Source organism: Podarcis tiliguerta (assembly GCF_965153285.1).
Source record: "Podarcis tiliguerta genome assembly, chromosome: 8".
Taxonomy (NCBI): domain Eukaryota; kingdom Metazoa; phylum Chordata; class Lepidosauria; order Squamata; family Lacertidae; genus Podarcis; species Podarcis tiliguerta.
This window is the reverse complement of record NC_139541.1, coordinates 10,549,307-10,573,359: the sequence shown is the minus strand read 5'-3', so window position 1 is coordinate 10,573,359 and position 24,053 is coordinate 10,549,307. Positions and strand designations below refer to the sequence as shown.

The following is a 24,053-nucleotide window of genomic DNA, read 5'->3' as shown; positions in this document are numbered from 1 at the left end:
CCCACTCAAGATACTGCAGAGGCAGGGCCTTCTCAGTGGTGGCTGCTCCCAGGCTCCAGGACTCAGTCTCTGGAGGAGCCAGACTGGCTCCCTGCTTGCTGCCCTTCCAACAAGACTGTTCTACTCCAACAGGCTTTTCGGGGCTGACTCTGCTTTTCAGGAAACGACTTTTAAATAGTGTTGTGCTGTTTTTACCATCTGCATTTCAATCTATTTGTTCGTAAATATATATATATTGTTTTTAAAAAATGGAAATGATTTTTATTGGTTTTACAAAATAAATCTCACATTTGAATTTTAAAACCAAGCAAGATTCTTCCGAATCAACAAAATATTTTTAGCAATTTATTATTTTATCAGGGTCGTTTTAATTCGCAGGAGCTGCATGAGTGGGAAAGAGATAAATACAGTGGTACCTCGGGTTACATACGCTTCAGGTTACATACGCTTCAGGTTACAGACTCCATTAACCAGAAATAGTGCTTCAGGTTAAGAACTTTGCTTCAGGATGAGAATAGAAATCTTACTCCGGCAGCGTGGCGGCAGCGGGAGGCCCCATTAGCTAAAGTGGTGCTTCAGGTTAAGAACAGTTTCAGGTTAAGAACGGACCTCTGGAACGAATTAAGTACTTAACCCGAGGTACCATTGTAGACATACGCACCACTGTCTCAACCTGGGCTGAGTATATTTGCCATTTTGATTTCGCATAGGACGATTTCAGTCCACACACACACACACACACACACCTGCCCAGAAGGAAGTGGGGAAGAATTTGCAGGTTTATGAGAAAATGGGCATTTTGCTATAACATTTTGCAACACCGGGATCAATTATTATGTCCAACTTTATGTTGCTTACAACCTCCTGCAACACAGTTTCTTTATGCTATTTAGCTCTGGCTTCTCTTGCTTATTAATAAAACAAAAACTTTTTCTTTTTGTTTTGCAAAAGGTTTTCTGTTTTCCACGAGCACCAAAGTCAACCTGCAACAGCAGGTTATTGAAAGTTGAGGCTTTGGCAAAAGCTTCCTATGAAGAAGGGGGTGGGAGTGTAACTTCAGCCTCGCTGCTTCCTCTAGGGCAGGCATGGCTAATGTTACATGTCAACCTTGGAGTAGCAGATCGGGCAGAGTGAATGAGGAGGGGGAGGCAGCCCAGGGCTTGCCTGGGAAGAACAAACAATACTCACAGAGGGTCCCAGAATGGCTTCGGCAAAACAGGCACGAGCCCTGAGTGCAAAAGGTGCCCTCTTCAATCCAGCGCTCTGTCTCTGCATAAGGTGGTGGTTGTTGTTGTTTTGTTGTTTAGTCGTGTCCGACTCTTTGTGACCCCATGGACCAGAGCACGCCAGGCACTCCTGTCTTCCACTGCCTCCCGCAGTTTGGTCAAACTCAGGCTGGTAGCTTCGAGAACACTGTCCAACCATCTCTGTCCTCCCCTTCTCCTTGTGCCCTCCATCTTTTCCAGCATCAGGGTCTTTTCCAGGGAGTCTTCTCTTCTCATGAGGTGGCCAAAGTATTGGAGCCGCAGCTTCAGGATCTGTCCTTTCAGCGAGCACTCAGGACTGATTTCCTTAAGAATGGATCGGTTTGATCTTCTTGCAGTCCATGGGACTCTCAAGAGTCTCCTCCAGCACCAGAATTCAAAAGCATCAATTCTTCAGCGATCAGCCTTCTTGATGGTCCAGCTCTCACTTCCATACTACTGGGAACCATCACTACTGGGAAAACCATAGCTTTAACCTTTGTAGAAAAGGTGATGTCTCTGCTTTTTAAGATGCTGTCTAGGTTTGTCATTGCTCTGTCTAAAGGTAGCTTCCAAATATATCTGCCTTTTGTTGAGAACCGTGAGAACTAAAGAAAAATGGCAGACAAAATTAATGGACTACGCCGAATTAGATAAAATGACAGGAAGGATTCGAAACCTGCGGGACCAGAAATTCACAGAAGATCGGAAGAAAAATACAAACTATTTGAAGAGCAACTGTAATCAACAAATTACGTTAGTGGGACTACAAGAAGTTTTGTAAGGAGAAATATATGGAATATTGCAAAGTTGAAAAAGAATAGAGATGTCAGTTAAGTGTAATAGTGAAAGTAAGAAATGTATATTAAGTGAACAGATTGGGAAATTTTCAGATGTTATTGACGGAAGTCAAAAAACTGTATAAGATGTTAAAGTGTGTTTAAGTATTGTTGAAAATGATATGATAAAAAACTAATAAAAATTTATATATAAAAAAGAGAACCGTGAGGACTAGAATGTTTCATTGTTGTTAGAACAAAACAGATCAGCAGTAACAGACCCTCTAAGTGTCCCTATTTTCCAGAAACAGTCCTGGATTTAAAGAAGCCATCCCAGTTTCCAAATTGATCCCAGAATGCCCCACTTTTCCTTAGGACACCCCTATTTTCATCGGAGAATAGTTGGGGTGATGTCTTGATTTTCATCAGATAAATGTTTGGGGGGGGGGTCTCTTTTTTCAAAGAACAGTTGGAGGGTATGGAGCTATATGACAACTGAGCCAAGGAGATAAATAACTATATAACCTTTAGAACATGAGTAGGCAAACTAAGGCCCAGGGGCTGGATCTGGCCCAATCACCTTCTAAATCTGACCCGCAGATGATCCGGGAATCAGTGTGTTTTTACATGAGTAGAATGTGTGCTTTTATTTAAAATGCATCTCTGCGTTATTTGTGGGGCATAGGAATTCATTCATCCCCCCCCCATATAGTCTGCCCCCCCCCGCACAAGGTCTGAGGGACAGTGGATTGGCCCCCTGCTGAAAAAGTTTGCTGACCCCTTCCTTAAGAAGATATCTGAAGGCAGCCCTCTATATGGAAGTTTTTTTTCATGTTTAATGTTTTGTTATTATTTTTATATGTTGGAAGCCGCTCAGAGTGGCTGGGGCAACCAATAAAGTTGTTGTTGTTGTTATGGAACAGGACATCCCTATTTTCATCAGAGAAATGTTGGTGGATATGCAGCAGTAAAGCACTTGCTTGACATGCAGAAGGTGCCAGGATCAGTCCAGCGCTCTGCCTCTGCCTAAGGTTGCTTCCAAATCGATCAGCCCTTTTTTGAGAACCATGAGGACTAGAATGCTTCTTTGCTCTTAGAGGAACACACAGATCGGCAGTAAAGCACCTGCTTGGCATGCAGAAGGTCCCAGGTTTGATCCTCAGCAGCACCTCCAGGGAAGGATAGGTAAAGAAACTCTGCCTGGAACCCTGGAGAGCTGCTGCTGCTGCCAGCCAGTGTAGGCGAGCTAGAGGGACCAGCACCCTATGTTCTTGGGCCAGAGCCCTGCGTCCAGGGAGCAGGGGCTGCAACACCTGACTCAGATAAATGGGCATGAGGGCTGGGGGTTGTGGTCCAAAAGAGCTGGGGCTCCTGGGAGTTGAAGTCCAAAGCATCTTTGTGGGCACCAGGCTGGAGAATGGCTCAGACAGCCCAGGAGATCTGAGCAGAGCAACTGCCAGCTCTCAGAGAAAGGGAGGGGAGGTTATTTATAGTGAGTCCCACCCCCCATTGCTTCCTGCACACCAAGGCTGACCCACGTCAGCGGGGCCTTCAGAGCTTTTCCTTTTCCTGTCCTGAATGGCCCCCAAATCCCTCTGCCGACCCAGGTTCAAGAGGGGTGAGGCAGAGGGATGCCCTCAGCCCCAGAATCGGGGCCACACGCTTGCCTCCGCGGCTGCCAAGAGGCGATTGTGTCTCTGTTTGCGATCAGGCCCATCCATGCCAACCCAGCCGTGTCCTCCTCCTCTCCCTTGGGCAAAGGGCCAGCCCAGCCCAGAGCGTGCATAACTTGGCACCCAGATGCCAACGTGCGGGCATCGTGCCCACTGACCCCAGTCAAAACAAGCCCTAATCTGCCTTGTTTGCTCAGAATGGGAAAAGGGAGAGATGAGCACAGCGGCGGGGGGGGGGGGGGGCGGACAGATGGACGGAGGGGCAGGTGGGAAGAGGCACCTAGGCTGGGTCACAGGTTGGCAGAAGGGCGACCAGAATAGTCAAAGCTATGGTTTTCCCAGTAGTGATGTATGGAAGTGAGAGCTGGACCATAAAGAAGGCTGATTGCTGAAGAATTGATGCTTTTGAATTATGGTGCTGGAGGAGACTCTTGAGAGTCCCATGGACTGCAAGAAGATCAAACCTATCCATTCGGAAGGAAATCAGCCCTGAGTGCTCACTGGAAGGGCAGATTCTGAAGCTGAGGCTCCAGTACTTTGGCCATCTCACGAGAAGAGGAGACCAAACTGCGGGAGGCCGTGGAAGACAGGAGTGCCTGGCGTGCTCTGGTCCAGGGGGTCACTAAATGACTAAACAACAACAAAGCGGAACCGAAGCACAACAGCAATTCTCCCCTCACATGTGCGATTCGCCTTGAGCACATGAACTCATGCAGGGGGGCAGCTGGCTCCTCTGGGGCATCATAGGGCAGGTGTGCCCAAGGCAAACTGCCGGGGTCTGCATTCTGCGCAAACCGCAGGAACATCAGGTCGGTGTGCAAAGGCAGCGTGTCCCAGGAGGCAGTGCGCACTCTGCACATGCTCAGAGGCTCACTGACTTCCCTCAGGCCGCCACCAGCCTTCACCTCCTTTCCCCCCACCCCCTCGGCCCATCTGTGAATAGCTTTTAAAGACCCATGGCTATTCCCTGCTTGGGCTGTGGACCAGCAATGGGCACATTCCTCTTCTGAGCAACAGTGCCTAATTTATCCGTCACGGCCGGCTCAAAAATAGCAGCTGCTGCAGGGAGAGGATTGGGGGGTGGAGGGGATGGGGGGGGAGACACAAAGGCCCACAAGAATGACCGTCAACATCAAGAGATGTTGCCTGTGCCACAAGGGTTCGGGTGAGAGATCCTACGTCCGGCACTGTCAGGATACCCTCGAGACTCTTGTGGGCGATAGAGGGATTCTCCCTGCAAGTCATGGCAGGGTGGGGCCCCACAAACGGAGGGAGGGAGGGAGAAAGAGAGATTGCCGGAGCAGAGAAAGCTCAGGGGGCACCTCTTTGACTAGGTGGGCTTGATCCAGCAGGATCCCCTTGCATGTTTACAGAACTCTCTCCCCCTGGAGGCAGCGATGCCCACCAAGCTGGCTTTAAAAGAGGACTGTTGTTGTTGTTGTTGTTGTTTAGTCGTTTAATCGTGTCCAAGTCTTCGTGACCCCCATGGACCAGAGCACGCCAGGCACTCCCGTCTTCCACTGCCTCCCGCAGTTTAGTCAAACTCATGCTGGTAGCTTCGAGAACACGGTCCAACCATCTCGCCCTCTGTTGTCCCCTTCTCCTTGTGCCCTCCATCTTTCCCAACATCAGGGTCTTTTCCAGGGAGTCTTCTCTTCTCATGAGGTGGCCAAAGTATTGGAGCCTCAGCTTCAGGATCTGTCCTTCCAGTGAGCACTCAGGGCTGATTTCCTTCAGAATGGATATGTTTGATCTTCTTGCAGTCCATGGGACTCTCAAGAGTCTCCTCCAGCGCCATAATTCAAAAGCATCCATTCTTCGGCGATCAGCCTGCTTGATGGTCCAGCTCTCACTTCCATACATCACTACTGGGAAAAACATAGCTTTAACTATACGGACCTTTGTTGGCAAGGTGATGTCTCTGCTTTTTAAGATGCTGTCTAGGTTTGTCCTTGCTTTCCTCCCAAGGATCAGGCTGCAATAACGCTGTCAGTGGCTACTGCCCATGAGATGCTTCCGAACACCAGTTTCTGGAAACCGCTGGAGAGGAGAGCGGCTGCTGCGCTCAGGTCCCGCTCCGAGGGCTTCCCGTTGAATGGGCATCTGGTTGGGCAGTGTGAGAACGGGTTGCCCAATGAGGTAGGTCACTGGTGTGACCCAGCAGGAATCTTCTGATGTCATGGGGACAAATTGCCCTGATACCTCCAAGGCCGTGGATGTTGGCTAGCCAGCCCTGCCAGGCTGGCCAGCTGCCTGCATGCCAGGAGACGGAAGACCCGCCTCTCATTCCTCAGGCCCTCCCCAGCCTGATCTGCTCTCTGCCACCTCCCTCCAGCCAGAGCCTGGGAGCCTTTGATGGGTTCTGCTGCCTGCAGCCCCCACCTGGCTTATCAGACATTCCTGCTTGTGCCCTTTGCCCTCTTCCGCAGTGGTGGGTGGGGGGAAGGAAAGGCGGGGCGGTTTAACCCCTTCAAGGGGTGGCACACACCCAGGAAAGGCAGAGAAGCCACACACACACACAGCCTCCCTGAAGAATGCGCTAAGAAGGCCATACCAGACCTGCCTCAAAACTGTCAGCCCAACCCATTCCATTCGCAAGCCGCACCCTGGCTGCTGGATCAGGGGAATGGAGGGCCCAGCTAGCCTGGAATCCCAACCCAATGCCCCTGGGAAAACTGCAAGGAGGACCTGAGCACAGGAGACCTCTCCTCTCCTGTACTTTGCCAGCAACTGATATTCAGGAACGTCTCCACCCCCATCGTTCAGCTCAGACACTGAGGTCCAGTGCCGAGGTCCTTCTGGCGGTTCCCTCCCTGCGAGAAGCAAGGTTACAGGGAACCAGGCAGAGGGCCTTCTCGGTGGTGGCACCCGCCCTCCCGTCAGATGTCAAGGAAATAAACAACTATCTGATGTCTTCTAAATCTGAAGGCAGCCCTGTTTAGGGAAGTTTTTAAAGTCTGATTCTGTTTTTAATATTCTGTTGGGAGCTGCCCAGAGTGGCTGGGGAAACCCAGCTATATGGGTGGGGTATAAATATATTATTATTATTATTATTATTATTATTATTATTATTAGTGGCTGAGGCAGGTCATAGGCATCCTGGCTAGTAGTCCTGGAGAGCCTTCCTCCTCAGTGACTTTGCCCAAACCTCTTTTAAAGCCATCCAAGTTGGTGCCTGTCACTGCCTCTTGTGGAAGGGAGTTCCATAGTCCACCTTTATGCTGTGTGAAGAGGGCATTTCTTTCTCCTGAATCTCCCAACATTCAGCTTTGTGGGGCAGCCCAGAGTTATTGTGTGTTATGGGAGAAGACCTTTTTCCTCGCCCGTTTTCTCCATCATTTTCTGCGCCTCCATCCTGCTCTCTCGACTAAAAAGCCACGCATGTTTTAACAGTCATCTAGCAAGCAAGAACCTCCTTCTCCAGGAGATCCTTTGGGGATCCCTGCAGGGAAACTCAGGTGGATCAGCTTCACCTAGGGAAGGGTAGAGATGTTGGCTTGGAGCTGGAAATAGGGGAGGGGGCCAAAAGGCGTGGGGGAATAGTCACACAACAGCCAGGACAGATAGTCTATTAAATTAAATTGTGTACAATACAACCTCAATATTCCATCCCCCTTTGTATTTCCACGCGTAAAGAAAATGGGTTGAGATCTCCCTTTTTTAAAAAAAAGAAAAGTAAGAAAGCTAAACAATCAGACAAGTGCTTAAATATCCTAGATGGGCAGTAAGCTAAAGGTAAAGGGACCCCTGACCATTAGGTCCAGTTGTGGCCAACTCTGGGGTTGCGGCGCTCATCTCGCTTTACTGGCCGAGGGAGCCAGCGTACAGCTTCCGGGTCATGTGGCCAGCAGGACTAAGCCGCTTCTGGCGAATCAGAGCAGCGCACGGAAACGCTGTTTACCTTCCCGCCAGAGTGGTACCTATTTATCTACTTGCACTTTGATGTGCTTTCGAACTGCTAGGTTGGCAGGAGCAGGGACCGAGCAACGGGAGCTCACCCCGTCGCGGGGATTCGAACCGCCAACCTTCCGATCGGCAAGCCCTAGGCTCAGTGGGTTAACAGCGCCACCCGCGTAGACCTCCCCAATTGACCTGGTGACAGATCAGGCTTTATTCCATGACGGCTGGCACCAAATGAATGTCTGAAATCAAGGAGACAAGTGCTTTCTAACAAAGGAGGAGGAGGATGCCTTTGGCTAACGCGATAAAGGTTTGTGACTCCTGACAAAGGAGAGGGCTGGTTTCTTTTTAAAATCAAGAATCCTTACGGTCCACAGTGTGCTTTAAATCTGCCATGCGAGAGTGCAAAGCCAGGATCCTCGAGAACTAAGACATACTGTAAGCGGTCAGCGATCCTAAACTGACCCTCTTGCTCAAGAACACAAGGCCTGACTGGTCCAGTGACAGAGGGACTGAAACAGGAACCCTGACCGCTAAGGGAATCATAATCTACCTGTCTCTCCATTAAAAGAAGGCAGAGTTGTGATAATGGTAGCTAGTGGGCAGTGAAGGCAAGGGATTGTCTAGTTGAGGGACGGGAAGTTTGCAGGCCTCCAGGTGTTGCTAGATTCTAACCCCCAGCAGCCAGCACAGCCAATGGGCGGGGACAATGCGAGTTCATAGTACTGTAGGAAATCCGAAGGGCTCAGATCTCCCCCAGCCCTGAACTAAGAGGTCCACCAGACATTGGCCAATGGCCCACGTGATTTCTGTTCTCATCCTGAAGCAAAATTCTTAACCCGAGGTACTATTTCTGGATTAGAGGAGTCTGTAACCTGAAGGGTCTGTAACCCGAGGAACCACTGTAATCTGTTTGATTTGTATGCCACCTTGGGCTCCTAGGGAAGGAAGGGCTATGAATTCAACCAATAACAATAATTTATTATTTATACCCCACCCATCTGGCTGAGTTTCCCCAGCCACTCTGGGCGGCTCACAATTGAGTGTTAAAAACAATACCGCGTTAAATATTAAAAACTTCCCTAAAGAGGGCTGCCTTCAGATGTTTTTTAAAGATAAGATAGCTGCTTATTTCCTTCACATCTGAAGGGAGGGCGTTCCACAGGGCGGGTGCCACTACCAAGAAGGCCCTCTGTCAGGTTCCCTGTACCCTCACTTCTCGCAATGAGGGAACCGCCAGAAGGCCCTCAGCGCTGGATCTCAGTGTCCGGGCTGAACAATGGGGGTGGAGACGCTCCTTCAGGTATACAGGACCGAGGCCGTTTAGGGCTTTAAAGGTCAGCACTAACACTTTGAATTGTGCTCGGAAACACACTGGGAGCCAATGCAGATCTCTCAGGACCGGAGTTATGTGGCCCGCCGGCTACTCCCAGTCACCAGTCTAGCTAACATTGGGTGATTTTACAATGTGTTTTTCCTCAAGGCACAACTTTCACAACTTCAAATTCCCAAGCGAGGATTCAAATATGTACATACAACCTCCGTAATAAACCAGCCACAAGGCATCTCATTCGGATCTCTCCGAGACACGGAACGGCGTCAGGTCAGGACACAGGGACTAGCACGTTGGAAACAGGGCAGCCGGCTGCCAAGGGACCCGCGCCAAGTCAGAGCAAAGCGGGATGGCGCAGCTCAGGCTACATTGCACCAAGGTGGGACACACACAAGTCTCCTTTAAAGCAAGGGAGGGGACAGTTTCCAAATCCGCTCCCTGGATACAGTATATGAAATAATCCAGCACACCAAAACCTGTGCAGAGTGCATTCCATTCTCCACTGACCAGCACAGCTGAACTGGCTTCCAGAGAGGCTCATGTCCCATCATTGAAGCCTCACCAGCCCACAGGGACTCAATTTTCTGCAAAACGATTTTGTAAAAGCAGTGTATACATTTTATAAAATGAATAAAATCAACAACTGGGGAAGGCAGTGTCATAGAATGAGAAAAGAGTGTCTGTTCACACTGGCCAGTGCTCTTTATTAAGAATGGCCACAGCTTGGGGATAGAGCACCTGCTGGGCATTCAGAAGGCCCTGGGCTTTTTTGGCCATGGCCCCGATCTGGTAGAATGCTCTGTCACAAGAGACCAGGGCCCTGCGGGACTTGACATCTTTCCGCAGGGCCTGCAAGACAGAGCTGTTCCACCAGGCCTTTGGCCAAGGCACAGTCTGACCCCCCTCCTTTTGGTAGTCTTCACAGAACTCTACCCCAATGGTTGCCATTAATTTGATTTTGAATTGATTTTAAAATGAATTTTAGAATGTTGTGTTACTTTACTATTGTTGCTAGCCGCTCTGAGCCCGGCTTCGGCTGGCGAGGGCAGGATATAAATAATAACAATAATAATAAATCCCCAGTGATCTCTCTGGGCAAAGGTAGGAGGGACACTCTGCCTGAAATGTTGTGGCGCTGCTGCCAGTCAGAGTAGGAGATGCTGAGATTGATGGACCAAAGGTCTGACTCAGTATAAAGAGGTTTCCTGTGTTCTCTGGAGAACAGCTTTTTCCCAGCCCTGAGAGCATTTCTTCCATGACTACCTTTAACCCACCCCAAACTCCCCCACCCAGCCAAAAAATAAGTGTACTAACAATCTAGCTCCCCCATTCTTTGGGGAGTCACCCCTCTGGCACAAAGATACATCAAGTCTGAAATCTGTATGCTACCCTCACATTCTACCCAGTGTTAGAAACTCACGATATATAAGCTAGGTGTCAAATGGCTTCCTAAACCAGGGTTACAGTCGCCAAAACGAATTGCCTAGTTTGCTATTTTGGATGGCCAGTCGTAGTTTCCAATACATTTTTGGTCCCTGAATTTCGTTCTGATGTGCAGATAAAAAAAAATTACAGACAGAATTATACGGGGGGTGTTGCTAGCATGTGAAAAGCAAGCAAGATCTACGGATCCCCAGGCACACAGCTCCAGATCACAAGAGATGTCAGGCACGATCCCGGAGCCCTGGCATCTTCACCTGGTTGCAAGTGGCCGACAGCCGGGTACAAAATGCACCTAGCTGATTTCGATCCCTGGCAGTGGCGTAGCGTGGGTTGTCAGCACCCGGGGCAAGGCAAGTAATTTGTGCCCCCTAACCCGGGGCAAGGCAAGTAATTTGCGCCCCCCCGCTGCACTGTCCCTCCCCCAGATAGTCCCTCGCTCTCTCTCCACACCGCACCGCACGCCTGGCACCCTCCCCTCCACAGTGGGCGGCGACCCGGCGGCTCGGATCGGATTCGCACAGCCAGCACTGCAGTGAGAGAGAGTGAGTGAGCCAGGTAGGGGCAGAGAGCTGCGAGTGCGAGCGCCCCCCCCAGATGTTGCGCCCGGTGCGGCCGGCCCCCCCCCTGCACCCCCCACGCTACGCCACTGATCCCTGGCTCTAAATGGCCCACCTAGTCCAGCCTCCTGTTCTCACAGCAGACAACCAAATGCCTGTGGGAAACCAGCAAGCAAGATTCAAGCCCAAGAGTTGTTCCTGGCGTTTATGGGGTAGAAGGCACTTTGCGCATGCCTCCGAAGCAGCCACCTCTGCAGCCAGAAACCGCACCATCACCGCCTTTGCAAATTCTGGGTTCCCCCAGCACTTCTGAGAGATTGCCTACCGGTGAGACAAGGCCCAAATAAAGTCCGGGGGGAGGGTGAGGGGGGGAAAGAGGGCGTTCCCAGCTTCGCCAACCCAGGCGCAAAAAAATGGGTTATATTTAGAGAGCTGTTTACAGTTCCGCCATGCCTCGTATTTCATTTCCCCACTTCACGCAGAAGCGCAAACAGGATCCCACCCTGGGATGAGGGATTCCTCTCCCCCCCCCCCCCCCCCGCATGGAAATTCCACAATCAAACCAGCCGGGTTCCCCACCAAAAGCAAGCCAGGGCATGTGTGTGTGTTGGGTGGGGTGCAGGAAGAGGTCAGGCTGGTGGGGTTGGGGGAAGGAGGAGGAAACTGCCCCCCAAGGAAAGGACATGTGTCCCCCAACCTGCTGTTTCTCTCCAGAGTCCCCAGCCCAGACGGGCACCCCTAAAAACTGGGGGGGGGGGAGAAGAGGAGACAGAAGACAGGCCTTTGGGGAACAGACGTAGCTCAGTGGTAGGACAACTGCTTGGCATGCAGAAGGCCCCAGGTTCAATCCCTGGCAACACGTCCATGTAGTGCTGGGAGGAGAAACCCCACGAACAGTCAGTGCAGACAATACTGAGTGGGATGGGCCGATGGTCTGGCTCCGAATAAGGCAGCTTTTATTTAAATCAGCCCTTTTGCAGAACCATGAGGACTAGAATCTCAAATTTTTGCAGTGGGCTGGAATCTCGCTGCAACCCTGGAGAGTGTGGGCAATACTGAGGGATGAAAAGTCTGGCTCAGCATAAGGCAGCTTTGTCCGTTCCTGTGTTTGAGAAAAGGGCTGCAGCTCAGCGTGAGAGCACTTGCTTGGCATGCAGAAGGTCCCAAATTCAATCCCCGGCAGCATCTCTCCACTGCCCCCTTGTCTGAAATCCTGGAGAGCTGCTGCCAGCCAGCGATGGAACATTTTGGTTCTACAGGGCAGCTTCCTGAGCCTCTTGTTAAATGCCACCCTGAGAACTAGCAACTTGGGTTTCGTTTTACAGCAGCAGAGGACCTGCTTCACACGTGCAAGGTCCCCGGTGTCTCCAGGCAGGGCTGCCCCAAACCAAGGAGAGCTGCTGCCAACCAGTGCAGGCACTACTGAACCAGGTGGAGCGGCTGTCTTGTCTCAGTGCAAGGCGGCTTCCTCCTTCCATCGCTCCAGAGCAACCAACGGGGGGCTTTCTGAATGCCACGGCCCTGCCCGGCACGCCAAGCTGCCCCCGTTTCCCTTGACTTGGCCCAAACCCCATGGCACATTCTCCCCAACCTCTGTCCCCAGCTGGCCCCCCTCCTTTGCACACCAGCAGGCTGTGTGCATAGCACATAGTGGCGCGGCAGCACCTTCTGCCAAGGGTGTGGCCATACCACGGGGAGGCCTCCAGGAATGTGCCCTCCAGGAAAAGGGCCCAGCCAGGGCGAGGAGTGGCTGGTGGTGGACCTCCCCCCTTCTTTCTTTCCATAACCCTCGGAGAACCATGCACAAAGCAAGCCATTGTTAGCGGCGCATAGTGTGGAGGTCTGGCTGTGTGGGTGGAAAGGCAGGCTGGCTAGCGTGGGGGGAGCAGGCTGGCCTGCCAGTCACCCCCTCCCCTGATGGTGAAGGCAGCAGGTCAAGAGGGTAGGTAATAATAATAATAATAATAATAATAATAATTTTATTATTTATACACCGCACATCTGGCTGGCTTTCCCCAGCCACTCTGGGCAGCTCCCAACATAACACTAAAAACAGAATAAAACTTCAAACATTAAAAACTTCCTAATCAGGGCTGCCCTCAGATGTCTTCTAAATGTCAAGCAGTTGTTTATTTCCTTGACATCTGACGGGAGGGCGTTCCACAGGGTGGGGGCCACCACCGAGAAGGCCCTCTGCCTGGTTCCCTGTCACCTCGCTTCTCTCAGGGAGGGAACCACCAGAAGGCCCTCAGCGCTGGACCTGAGTGTCCGGGCAGAACAATGGGAGTGGAGATGCTCCTTCAGGTGTACTGGGCCGACGCATTTAAAGGTCAGCACCAACAATTTGTATTGTGCTGGGAAATGTACTGGGCTTTTGCTGGGAGGCTGAAGTAAGGGGGAACTGAGGCTGCTGGGACAGCGCAGCCCGGCTGCCAAGGGGCGGGTGGTTAACATGGGAGGCAAAAGCTCATGGCTTCGGAATGGAGCATCTTCTAAAAGCAGCATCAGGGCGGAATCTGGCACAGCGAGGGGAGAGGGCAGAGTCAGGAGAGGGGTGTGTGGTTGGCTGGGAAAGCCAGATTAATATTTTGGTGCCTGACGTGGAAACCCCAAATGAGGAAGGGAGGCAAGCTCAGTGTCGAACCATCTCCCTGGGCTGCACGTTTCATCCATCTCCTGGCAGGGCTATTCCCCCTGCCTGAAACCCTGGGGAGAGCCACTGCTGCAGCTGCCGGTCAGTGTCTAAATGCCACCATAAGGCTCCAGGTTCAATCCCCACACAGCATCCTCCAGGTAGGGCTGGTAATGCCCCACATTTGAAACCCGGACGGAGCCGTTTCTGCCAGTCTGTGCAGACAACACAGGCGTTGGATCAAGGCGTTGACTCAGTAATAGGAAGCAAATCTTCCCACAACCACGCGCTGAATTCAGGAGCCGTCTGTTGCCGCTAAAGGACTCCCCCTCCAATCAGACACCTGCCTAGGGGGCGCCAATGCCGGACCCCTCAAACCCCTGCCCCAGCTCAAAAGTCCACAGACCACATAGCGGGCTGCCACCTTTCGTCTCTCCGCTCGCCAGGAAGCAAAACCCAGTCGCCCACGGCGCGCAGAAACTGGATCCCAGCGATCTCGCCATTTTGCTGGACGTGGCTCCCTTAGAGGAATGTTGTATGGGGAGGAGGTACCAGTAGTGTGGAAACACTCAGAACCCCACATTAGGGGGCAAATCCCCCCTAATGCGGCACCACAGGTGGGCAGGTCTTCCCCACCTCTCCAAATTTCACCCTCTCTCTCCATCCGGGCGCAATTTTCGCCCCTCGCAGAGCGCGGCCAAGTTTCTGCAGCTCCGAACACTTTTCCATTTTATTTTAAGACTGCTATTTTTACGGGTCTCCCTGTCTCTCTCTCTGGAGCCCGTCAGCATTTAAATTTAGAGCCGGGCCAGGAGAAGAGGAGGATGGAGAGCGCCCCGGGTACGCCGGCATTTTCTCCACCTGGCAGCCGCCGCCGTGCGCCCTCCAGCCGGGCATGGTCCAAACTCCACCGGGGACGTGGCGGAGCCCGGTGGCCGGCCGAGCCGGGCCTGGGCCAGCCCGCCGACGCCAGCCGCGCCATGAATAGCCTCCCCAGCCCCACGTTTAAAATTAGACGCCCGGGAGGCGAGCAGGCAGGCGGGCACCCCACCCAGGGCCGGCCGGGGAGGGGCAGGAGCCACCCAGGCGCAAGGAAGGGGGCAGGAAGAAAGGAGAAGGCATCTCCGGACGGCCCCCGCTCCCGCTCCCACCTCCGATCTCCCCGACGCCCAGCACCGATCCGCTTTGGCCAAGCGCCCCACCACCACCATCCAGCGCCACTTACGCCCAGGAGCGCGGCGGCCAGGAGCAGAGCCCAGCAGAAGCAGCCGCCGGAGGGGCGCGCCGTCGAAGGGGAGCCCAGCGACCTCCTCCGCTCCCTCTTCCCGGCTCCCATTTGCAGCGCGCGGAGCAGCGAGAGATTCGGGTCGTTCTCCTCCTCCTCCTTCTCCTCCTGCGCCCGGGAGCGCGCACCGAGCCTTCCTTCTCCTCCCTCCTCGCTTCTTCGACGGCGCGGTCGCCGCTGCTGCAGCTGGGGGGTGATGTCGCCAAAGATGCCCCGTCCGCGCATCGGCCTCCTCTCGCGCGCTCTCCTCCTGCAAGAGCGCTCGCCGGGCGAAAGGGCGAGCCCGCGGCGGTCCCAGCAAAACTTTTTCTTTCCCCCCACCCCGACCCCTCCTTCCCGGCCGCCTCTCCTCCTCCTCCTCCCCTCCCTTGCCAAGCAGCACCGCCCCAAATCTCTATAGCTCCACCAGCCTCCCGGCAAAGCTGGCCTGGAGTTTCCCGGGACGGGACGGGGATGAGATGGGGAGGGGAAGGGGGCGTTTCCCCTCGTCCCCAAAGACCTGGCCTGGGGAGTAAAGCCCTCTTTCCCCCACCCATTGGGAAGGGGCAGGCCTCCATCCACTATCCTCGATGCCTACTAGCTCGGCTCTGCCTCTAAGGTGGTGATAGTTCAAAATACCACTGTGTCCACTGTCAGAACAGGAGGCTGGATTAGGCCTTCTTTGGGACTGAACCCTGGACCTTCTGCATGCAAAGCAGATGCCCACCCACGGCTGAGCTGTGGTCTTTTTAAAATTAAAAACAAAGCAAGTTCCTAGTCCTCATAGTTACAAAGAAAGGGCTGGTTTAAGTGGAAGCATAGGAGTCTGCCTGTTGCTGAGTCCATCTAGTTCAATGTTGCCTACACTGACTGGCAGAATGGCTCTCTGTGGTGTCAGACAGGGATTTTCTCCCTGCCTTGCCTGGAGATGCTGCCAGCGGGGACTGAACCTGGGGCCTTCTGCATGCAAAGCAGGTGCTCTCCTGCTGGGCTGCAACCTTTCCCTGTGTGTTTGCGTATGCACAGGAAAGTAGAGCCCATCCAATCGATCCTGGGTTTTCTCCCACCCGTCAGAAGCAGCTGGGAAGGAAGGAAGGAAGGAAGGAACCATGGTGTTATGTACTGAGTTGAATAGGAACCAGAATGCAGCTGTCTGATTGGTCCTAGAACAATAGGATTCAGAATACAGCAGTCTGATTGGTCCTAGAACAATAGGATCCAGAATGCAGCAGTCTGATTGGTCCTAGAACAATAGGATTCAGAATGCAGCAGTCCGATTCGTCCTAGAACAATAGGATTCAGAATGCAGTAATCTGATTGGTCCTAGAACAATAGGATTCAGAATGCAGCAGTCCGATTGGTCCTAGAACAATAGGATTCAGAATGCAGTAATCTGATTGGTCATAGAACAATAGGATCCAGAATGCAGCAGTCTGATTGGTCCTAGAACAATAGGATTCAGAATGCAGCAGTCTGATTGGTCCTAGAACAATAGGATTCAGAATGCAGCAGTCTGATTGGTCCTAGAACAATAGGATTCAGAATGCAGCAGTCTGATTGGCCTACAGGAAAACCAATTAACCAATCACATGGGGCCCATTGCGTAAATAATGTATATAAAGCAGACATTCTGGGGGAACTTCCATTCCTCCTCACCACTATGAACTGAATAAAGAGCATGAAATCCAATCTCGACTCCGAGTATATTTCACACATATATCCTGCCTGTTTGTACTCCTTCACTTCTCTTCTTCCTGGGAGGACCCAGGCCCCACCAATGGCTCTCCATCATGCCTGGGGGAGCAAACAGAGCTGTTTCCTCAGTGCCCCACATGTGGGGGAGGGGGTTATCCAGGGGGCAGGACCAGGCAGACCATTGGCATGACCCAGGGGGCGCTTCTTACATTGTTAGGTATCTCCTTCTGCTTAGTCCCGTTCTCCCCACCCCACCCCTAGGGGTCTACGGATCAGCCCTCAGCAATCTGAGTGCCGTTAATGATTCACTCCCCACATCTTGTTTGAGTGAGGGAGAAGCTGTCTGTTTGTGCGAGCAGGTAAGCCAGGTGGAAGGTTGACCCCAAGATTATCCAGGTAGCCCCAGTGGCGTAGCGTTGGTTGTCAGCACCCGGGGCAAGGCAAGTAATTTGCACCCCCTAACCCGTGGATTTGCGCCCCCTAACCCGTGGATTTGCGCCCCCTAACCCTACCCCCCAGATGTTGCGCCTGGTGTGGCCGGCCCCCCCTGCACCCCCCACGCTACGCCACTGGGTGGCCCCAGTGTGCTGCTTCTGCCTTCTGCCCTGATGTGGGCGCAGCTTCTGCAGACTCGGTTCCTCCCTGGTTGCTGTTGCCGGACCCTGTCCCCCCTCTCTGCTGAGAAACACATGCAACCCCTTTTTCCTGGTATGGTTCCTTCCGCAAGGCCATTCATTTTTCACTCGCTGCTGCTCAAGCACGGAAGTTGGGCACAACATCCACACAATACCGTCCTCATCAAAATAATAATAATAATAATAATAATAATAATAATAATTTATTTATATCCCGTCCATCTGGCTGGGTTTCCACAGCCGCTCTGGGTGGCTCCCAACAGAAGAATAATAATAGTAAAGCTGGAATAATAAAAAAGGTCTTTTATATTTATATAAAATAAATGTTCATGAATGTACCAAGCAAACATATACATAAATATATAAACCACATATCTGAAGCAGCACAGGAAAACCATTTTGATTCCCAAACTGTCTTAAGGGTATGTCTGTGTATGAACAGGGTGAGCCTGTGACCTGGCTCAGGAACTCAGTATTTATCATTACAAAAGACTGGCCAGGCTCCCCAGGGTATCCAATCAAGTAAGCATTAACAGGTAACCTGCCAGACAATAGGTAAACAACACACTCAGATTTCTGCTGTAGACCGCCCTTTCTGTGATGTAGGTATGATGTTTCTGTGGGTGGGCTTGGACTCCATGGTGGGCAATTTAAAATGTCTATATAAGGGCGGGCACAGCTTTGTTCTGGGTCCTCCTCCTTTCCTGCCCGTGAGGGGAGCACCCTGTTGCAACAGTTCAATAAAGATCAGGCTTACTAGCTGCTTTGCTTCCCAATATTCTCTGGTTGGCCTCTGATATTTTCTCCGATCGATGGAGAACCTGCAAAGGACTCTATAAGGGCTCTTGTGTCCCCCATAAGGGAATAAGGGCAGGTTTTCATTTATTAAAAGGTAAAGGGACCCCTGCACATTAGGTCCATTCGTGACCGACTCTGGGGTTGCGCGCTCATCTCGCTCTATAGGCCAAGTGAGCCGGCGTGCAGCTTCCGGGTCATGTGGCCAGCATGACTAAGCCGCTTCTGGCAATCCAGAGCAGCGCACGGAAACACCGTTTACCTTCCTGCCAGAGTGGTACCTATTTATCTACTTGCACTTTGACGTGCTTTCAAACTGCTAGGTTGGCAGGAGCAGGGACTGAGCAACGGGAGCTCACCCAGTCGCGGGGATTCGAACCGCCGACCTTCTGATCGGCAAGTCCTAGGCTCAATGGTTTAACCCACAGCGCCACCTGCATCCCCTTTATTACAAAGCAATAAAACATCAAACATTAAAAACTTCCCAAAATTGGGCTGTTAGAGACTAGATAACCCTCGGAACCCCATACAACTCTACAGTTCTATGTTTCTAAAGTTATCCAAACTGGTGCCCATCTCTTGCCTCCTGTAGGCGGTTAACTACATGCTCTGTGAAGAAAGACTTCATTTTATCCTTCCTGAATCAACTTCATTGGATGTCCACAAGTTCTGGTGTTGTGGTAAAGGAAAAAAACCTTTTCTCCGTCCACTTTCTCCAGGCCAGGCCTAATTTTATAAACTTCTAACCCGTCGCCTTTGCCTCATTTCCCCCTCTAAATTAAAAAGTCCCAAATACCACAACCTGTCTTCATAGGAATCTGCCCTTCAAAGAACGAGACCCTTGGACAATATACCTCAATATTGTGCACACTGACTGGCAGCAGCAATGGCTCTCCAAGGTTTCAGGCAGGAAGGATCCATCCCTGGGTGGGGATGTAAGATAAAGGTAAAGGGACCCCTGACCATTAGGTCCAGTCGTGACCGACTCTGGGGTTGTGCCGCTCATCTAGCTTTATTGGCCGAGGGAGCCAGCGTACAGCTTCCGGGTCATGTGGCCAGCAGGACTAAGCCGCTTCTGGCGAACCAGAGCAGCACACGGAAACGCCGTTTACCTTCCCGCCGGAGCAGTACCTATTTATCTACTTGCACTTTGACATGCTTTTGAACTGCTAGGTGGGCAGGAGCAGGGACCGAGCAACGGGAGCTCACCCCGTCGCGGGGATTCGAACCGCCAACCTTCTGATCGGCAAGTCCTAGGCTCTGTGGTTTAACCCACAGCGCCACTGAGCTAAGGCCTTTCCCTTGCTTGGCTGCTGTGTGAAACAGGATGGGGCACAACAGGATGGCCTTTTAGTCTGATCCACTCGCCCTGGCTCTTTTTGATGTTTTCCTGGGATTTTTTTTAAAAAAGTGCAATACAGGCTTGCAGGAAAGATCTCTCGCGGCTGCCCTCTCCTGGCAGACAAGGGCCACACTCCTTCTTTCTCTCCGAATGGACTCTCTTTCCAAGGCAGCAGTCTGAAAAAAAGAGGCAATGGAGGTAACTCAGCCCTCACTTACCCTACCTCCTTCCAGCCCAGGGGATAATTTTTTAGGACACTGACATTTCCAGGCACTGACTGCCATGCTAACATTGAACACGTCCCAATTCCACCTCCCACTCCTTGCTGGTTTATGTGAGTTTTCCCTAACTGGGGAAAATCTGATCAGTCATGAAAATTGGGGAGGGGGTGATATATTGTAATGCATTCCACCTCAGTTCCCATTAGCCCTCCCTTTGTGTAACATAGAATTGTTGCGTTGGAAGGGACCCTTCCAACCCCCTGCAATGCAGGAATATGCAACTGTCCCACGCAGGGATCGAACCTCCAACCGTAGCGTTATCAGCAGCATGCTCTAACCAACCAAGCTATCCAGGCTGTCTGGAGTGGCACTTTTAATAACCAGAGCTGTGTACACACCATACAACCCCATTCTATTACAGTGGTACCTCTGGTTAAGTACTTAATTCGTTCTGGAGGTCCATTCTTAACCTGAAACTGTTCTTAACCTGAGGTACCACTTTAGCTAATGGGGCCTCCTGCTGCCGCTGCGCCGCCAGAGCACAATTTCTGTTCTCAACCTGAAGCAAAGTTCTTAACCTGAAGCAATATTTCTGGGTTAGCGGAGTCTGTAACCTGAAGCATATGTAACCCGAGGTACCACTGTATTCATTTATCTGTCATGAAAACTGGCTGATTCAAAACAAAACTATTCAGTTTGGAGAGGTGTATCCAGTTTTCTGACGTGTCATGTTGATACTGAAGGAGCTTCTCCACCCCCATCGTTCTGCCCGGACACTGAGGTCCAGCGCCGAGGGCTTTCTGGCGGTTCCCTCCCTGCGAGAAGCCAAGTTACAGGGAACCAGGCAAAGGGCCTTCTCGGTAGTGGCTCCCGTCCTGTGGAATGCCCTCCCACCAGATGTCAAGGAAATAAACAACTACCTGACGTTTAGAAGACATCTGAAGGCAGCCCTGTTTAACAGACCACTGTATTTTAATACTTTGTTGGAAGCCGCCCAGAGTGGCTGGGGAAACCCATCCAGATGTGCGGGGTATAAATAATATATTATTATTATTATTATTATTATTCTCAATTATTGTTAAGCACTGACCTATTTTACTTCTTCACACGATGCATAGTTCAACTATGGAACTCACTTCCGCAGGAAGCACAATGGTCACTGTTATGTACTGAGTTGAATAGGATCCAAACTGCAGCAGTCTGATTGGTCCTAGAACAATAGGATTCAGAATGCAGCAGTCTGATTGGTCCTAGAACAATGCAGCAGTATGATTGGTTGGCAGGAACCACCCAATCATGCTCCAGATATAAGTGAATCCACAACCTGATTGGCTTACAGTAGAATTCCAGAATTAGCCAATCATGTGCAGCCCAATGTGTAAATAATGTATATAAAGAAGATACTTTGAGGGGACTTTCATTCATTCCCCCTCACCACTATGAGCTGAATAAAGAGCATGAAATCACTTTGCGACTCTGAGTATATTTCAGTCACCTAGATGGCTTTGAAAGAGGAATGGAGAAATTCATGTGGCTATTAGCTGTAATGGTTGGAGGCAGCAAAGCTCCTGAATAGCAGTTGCTATTCAGGGGAGGGGAGAATGCTCTTGCGTTCGAATCCTGCTTGCAGGCTTGCCATAGACATCTGGTTGGCCCCTGTGAGAACAGGAGGTTGGACTAGATGGGCCATTGACCTGAACCAGCAGGTTCTTCATAGGTTCTTCATAGCCTCCTGAAATCACCTGTCTCAAGGTGATTTACATAAAAGGCCATTAAAAAACAACAAATACATTTGAGAGACCCTTGTGGCAAAGGCCCACTGATGCAGCCTGGAAAGCCTGTTGGAACAAATACATCTTTGTAAAGTGAAGCCATATCTTGTTCCGCATGTTATGAGTTGAACAGGATCCAAAAGGCAGCAGTCTGATTGGTCCTAGAGCAATAGGATTCAGAATGCAGCAGTCCGATTGGTCCACAGGAGCCACCCAATCCAGCTCCAGGTGGAAGTGAATCCGCAACCTGATTGGCCTACAGGAGAATCCCGGAATTAGCCAATCACGTGGGGCCCATTGTGTAAATAATGTATATAAAGCAGACATTCTGGGGGAACTTCCATTCCTCCTCACCACTATGAGCTGAATAAAGAGCATGAAATCCACTCTCGACTCCTAGTATATTTCACCGCAGAACAGGGGCAGCCACAGCAAAGGCCCTGCTCCGAGCCACTGTGGAGCCGGCTTCTGAGATCTATGGGACTTGCAGCAGAAACTCTCCCGCAGACCGCAGAGACTTACTGTAGCTCAGCCCGCGCAGACCTACAATTCCCATCACCCATAACAAACTACACTTCCCAGGATTCTCTCTGGGGGAATTCATGTGCTCTAAATATACGGTTTGTCTGTAGCCACTGTCCAAAGGAAAGGTGCTCAATAGACAAGAGTTGCTGGGAGAGCCGACTGCCACCGTTGGTGAGGGTTGCCTGGGTCGGAAAGGGATTCCACGGCTCCTTCCCTCTGGCGGAAGGAGGAAAATAGAGTGAAGGTGTGTTTTTTTTGGGGGGGGGGGAGAGACAGCCAAAGCTTTCAGGAGAAATTCACTTTGCCTTGTTGCAAAACAATTTTTTTTTCTGCTTAGCTGGGCCACTGTCGTCGTCCCCCCCCCCCCCCAGTTCCTTCCTTCCCAGGGAGATTAAATGGAGGGTCAAAGGTAACTGGAGGGATGGTCTGCAGAGTTCAAGACCTCTCCCTAGACAAGGGGGGCAAGGGTTTGTGGAGCGACAAAAAGGTTGGAGGAGAGGGATGACTCTGCTCCCTCTGGTGGAAGAAGGAAAATAGAGTGAAGGTTTAGGGGGGAGAGAGAGAGACAGCCAAAGCTTTCAGGAGAAATTCACTTCACTTCTCATTTACCTGGTTAGCACTTTCTGAAATAGTATGAGAGCCAAAACAGGGCAATCCTTCAAAAATATGCACTTCTCCAGAATTTGCAATGCAGTTCTACGGCCAAGTATTTGTGTATCTTTTTTATATATATAAAAAAATACATATAACTAGGGTAAAGCAGTGCTTTTTTTCTGGGGGGATACAAGGGTGCACATACCCCTAAACATTTTGTGAAACTAAGTTTGGCCTCATTTAGGGGCAGTATTTCAATGTGAGTAGAGAGCCCCCCTAAACATTTTCTTTGGGAAAAAGCACTAGGGTAAAGGTAAAGGGACCCCTGACCATTAGGTCCAGTCGTGACCGACTCTGGGGTTGCAGCGCTCATCTCGCTTTACTGGCTGAGGGAGCCGGCGTACAGCTTCTGGGTCATGTGGCCAGCATGACTAAGCCGCTTCTGGCGAACCAGAGCAACGCACAGAAATGCCGTTTACCTTCCCGCTGGAGTGATACATATTTATCTACTTGCACTGCGTGCTTTTGAACTGCTAGGTGGGCAGGAGCAGGGACTGAGCAACGGGAGCTCACCCTGTCGCAAGAATTCAAACTGCCAACCTTCTGATCGGCAAGTCCTAGGCTCTGTGGTTTAACCCACAGCGCAAAGTGTCCATAAAAATGCGTACTGAATCTGTAGATGCATTGTACAGTCATACCTTGGGTCACAGACACTTCAGGTTGCGCATTTTCGGGTTACGGATGCACCGAAACCTGGAAGTACTGGAACGGGTTACTTCCGGGTTTCAGTGCTCACGCATGTGCAGAAACACAAAATTGTGCTTTCTGCATGCGCAGAAGCGCCAAATCGCAACTCCCACACGTGTGCAGATGCGGTGCTGCGGATTGTGAATGCTGCGGGTCGCCTCCCTCATGGATCACGTTCACAACCCCAGTGTCCACTGGATTAAGGAAAATTGTTTTGCAAACATGTTTCTGTCAGGGGAAAAAATATGGCATAAAAACATGCACATTGCAAACAGTAACAATGATATATGATACATAGGCTGATGTGGAGAACTGAATTCAAGATTGGGGAAAGGAGAAACTGAAATTGACATAATCACTCATCCTAAATTCAGGCCAGAAGAGCTCACAGATTGCAGCCTATTCCACCTTGTGGAACCCAAAGTCGCTGCCCCCATCACCCCAGATGTGGGGCTGGAAGGCTGAGTCAGACCCTTGCTCCACATAGCTCAGTATTTTCTACACTGGCTGGCAGCAGAGTCCTAGGATTTCAGGCGGGCGACATTTGTGCGGCACCTGCATCAGAGGGCAAGGAATTGACGTTTGCCGGTCTGTAGCTTTAGAGGCGCAGAGCAGGCTAGTTTAAAGGGAATGATGAGGGAGCTGCTGCCCGCCCCCTCCATAGCTGCCCCCCCCCGCCTAATGCCCGGCGTCCTCATTTGACTTCACCTCGGGTTCAGGGAGCCCACTGCTATTTCACAGAGCTGGTTCTCCACCCCACGTCCCCCCTTTGCTTGCCCAGCTGCCTACAGGGTAACCTTCCCAGATCAGCTGCTGGTTAATGATCTGCCATCCCAGTGGCCTTGGCACCTGCTATGGGTCCCAGGCCATGCAGGTTTAGAAGAGGGGAGGCGAAGCGGGGG

General features: G+C 51.3%; 1 protein-coding gene across 5 annotated transcripts in view; it reads right to left on the bottom strand.

Annotated features, from left to right (window-relative positions):
• Nucleotides 1–15,183, bottom strand: part of HSPG2 (heparan sulfate proteoglycan 2) — a 223,502-nt gene extending 208,319 nt beyond the window's left edge. For 3 of the 5 annotated variants that reach the window (XM_083453540.1, XM_083453541.1, XM_083453542.1), the window contains exon 1: nucleotides 14,787–15,178. In XM_083453540.1, the coding sequence (XP_083309666.1) occupies nucleotides 14,787–15,071 (285 nt within the window). In that variant the 5' untranslated portion in view covers nucleotides 15,072–15,178. Of the gene's footprint in view, nucleotides 1–14,786 lie in introns of all 5 variants that reach the window. The other 2 variants (XM_083453544.1, XM_083453543.1) reach the window with 2 other exon arrangements.
• Between the last annotated feature and the right edge of the window lie 8,870 nt (nucleotides 15,184–24,053).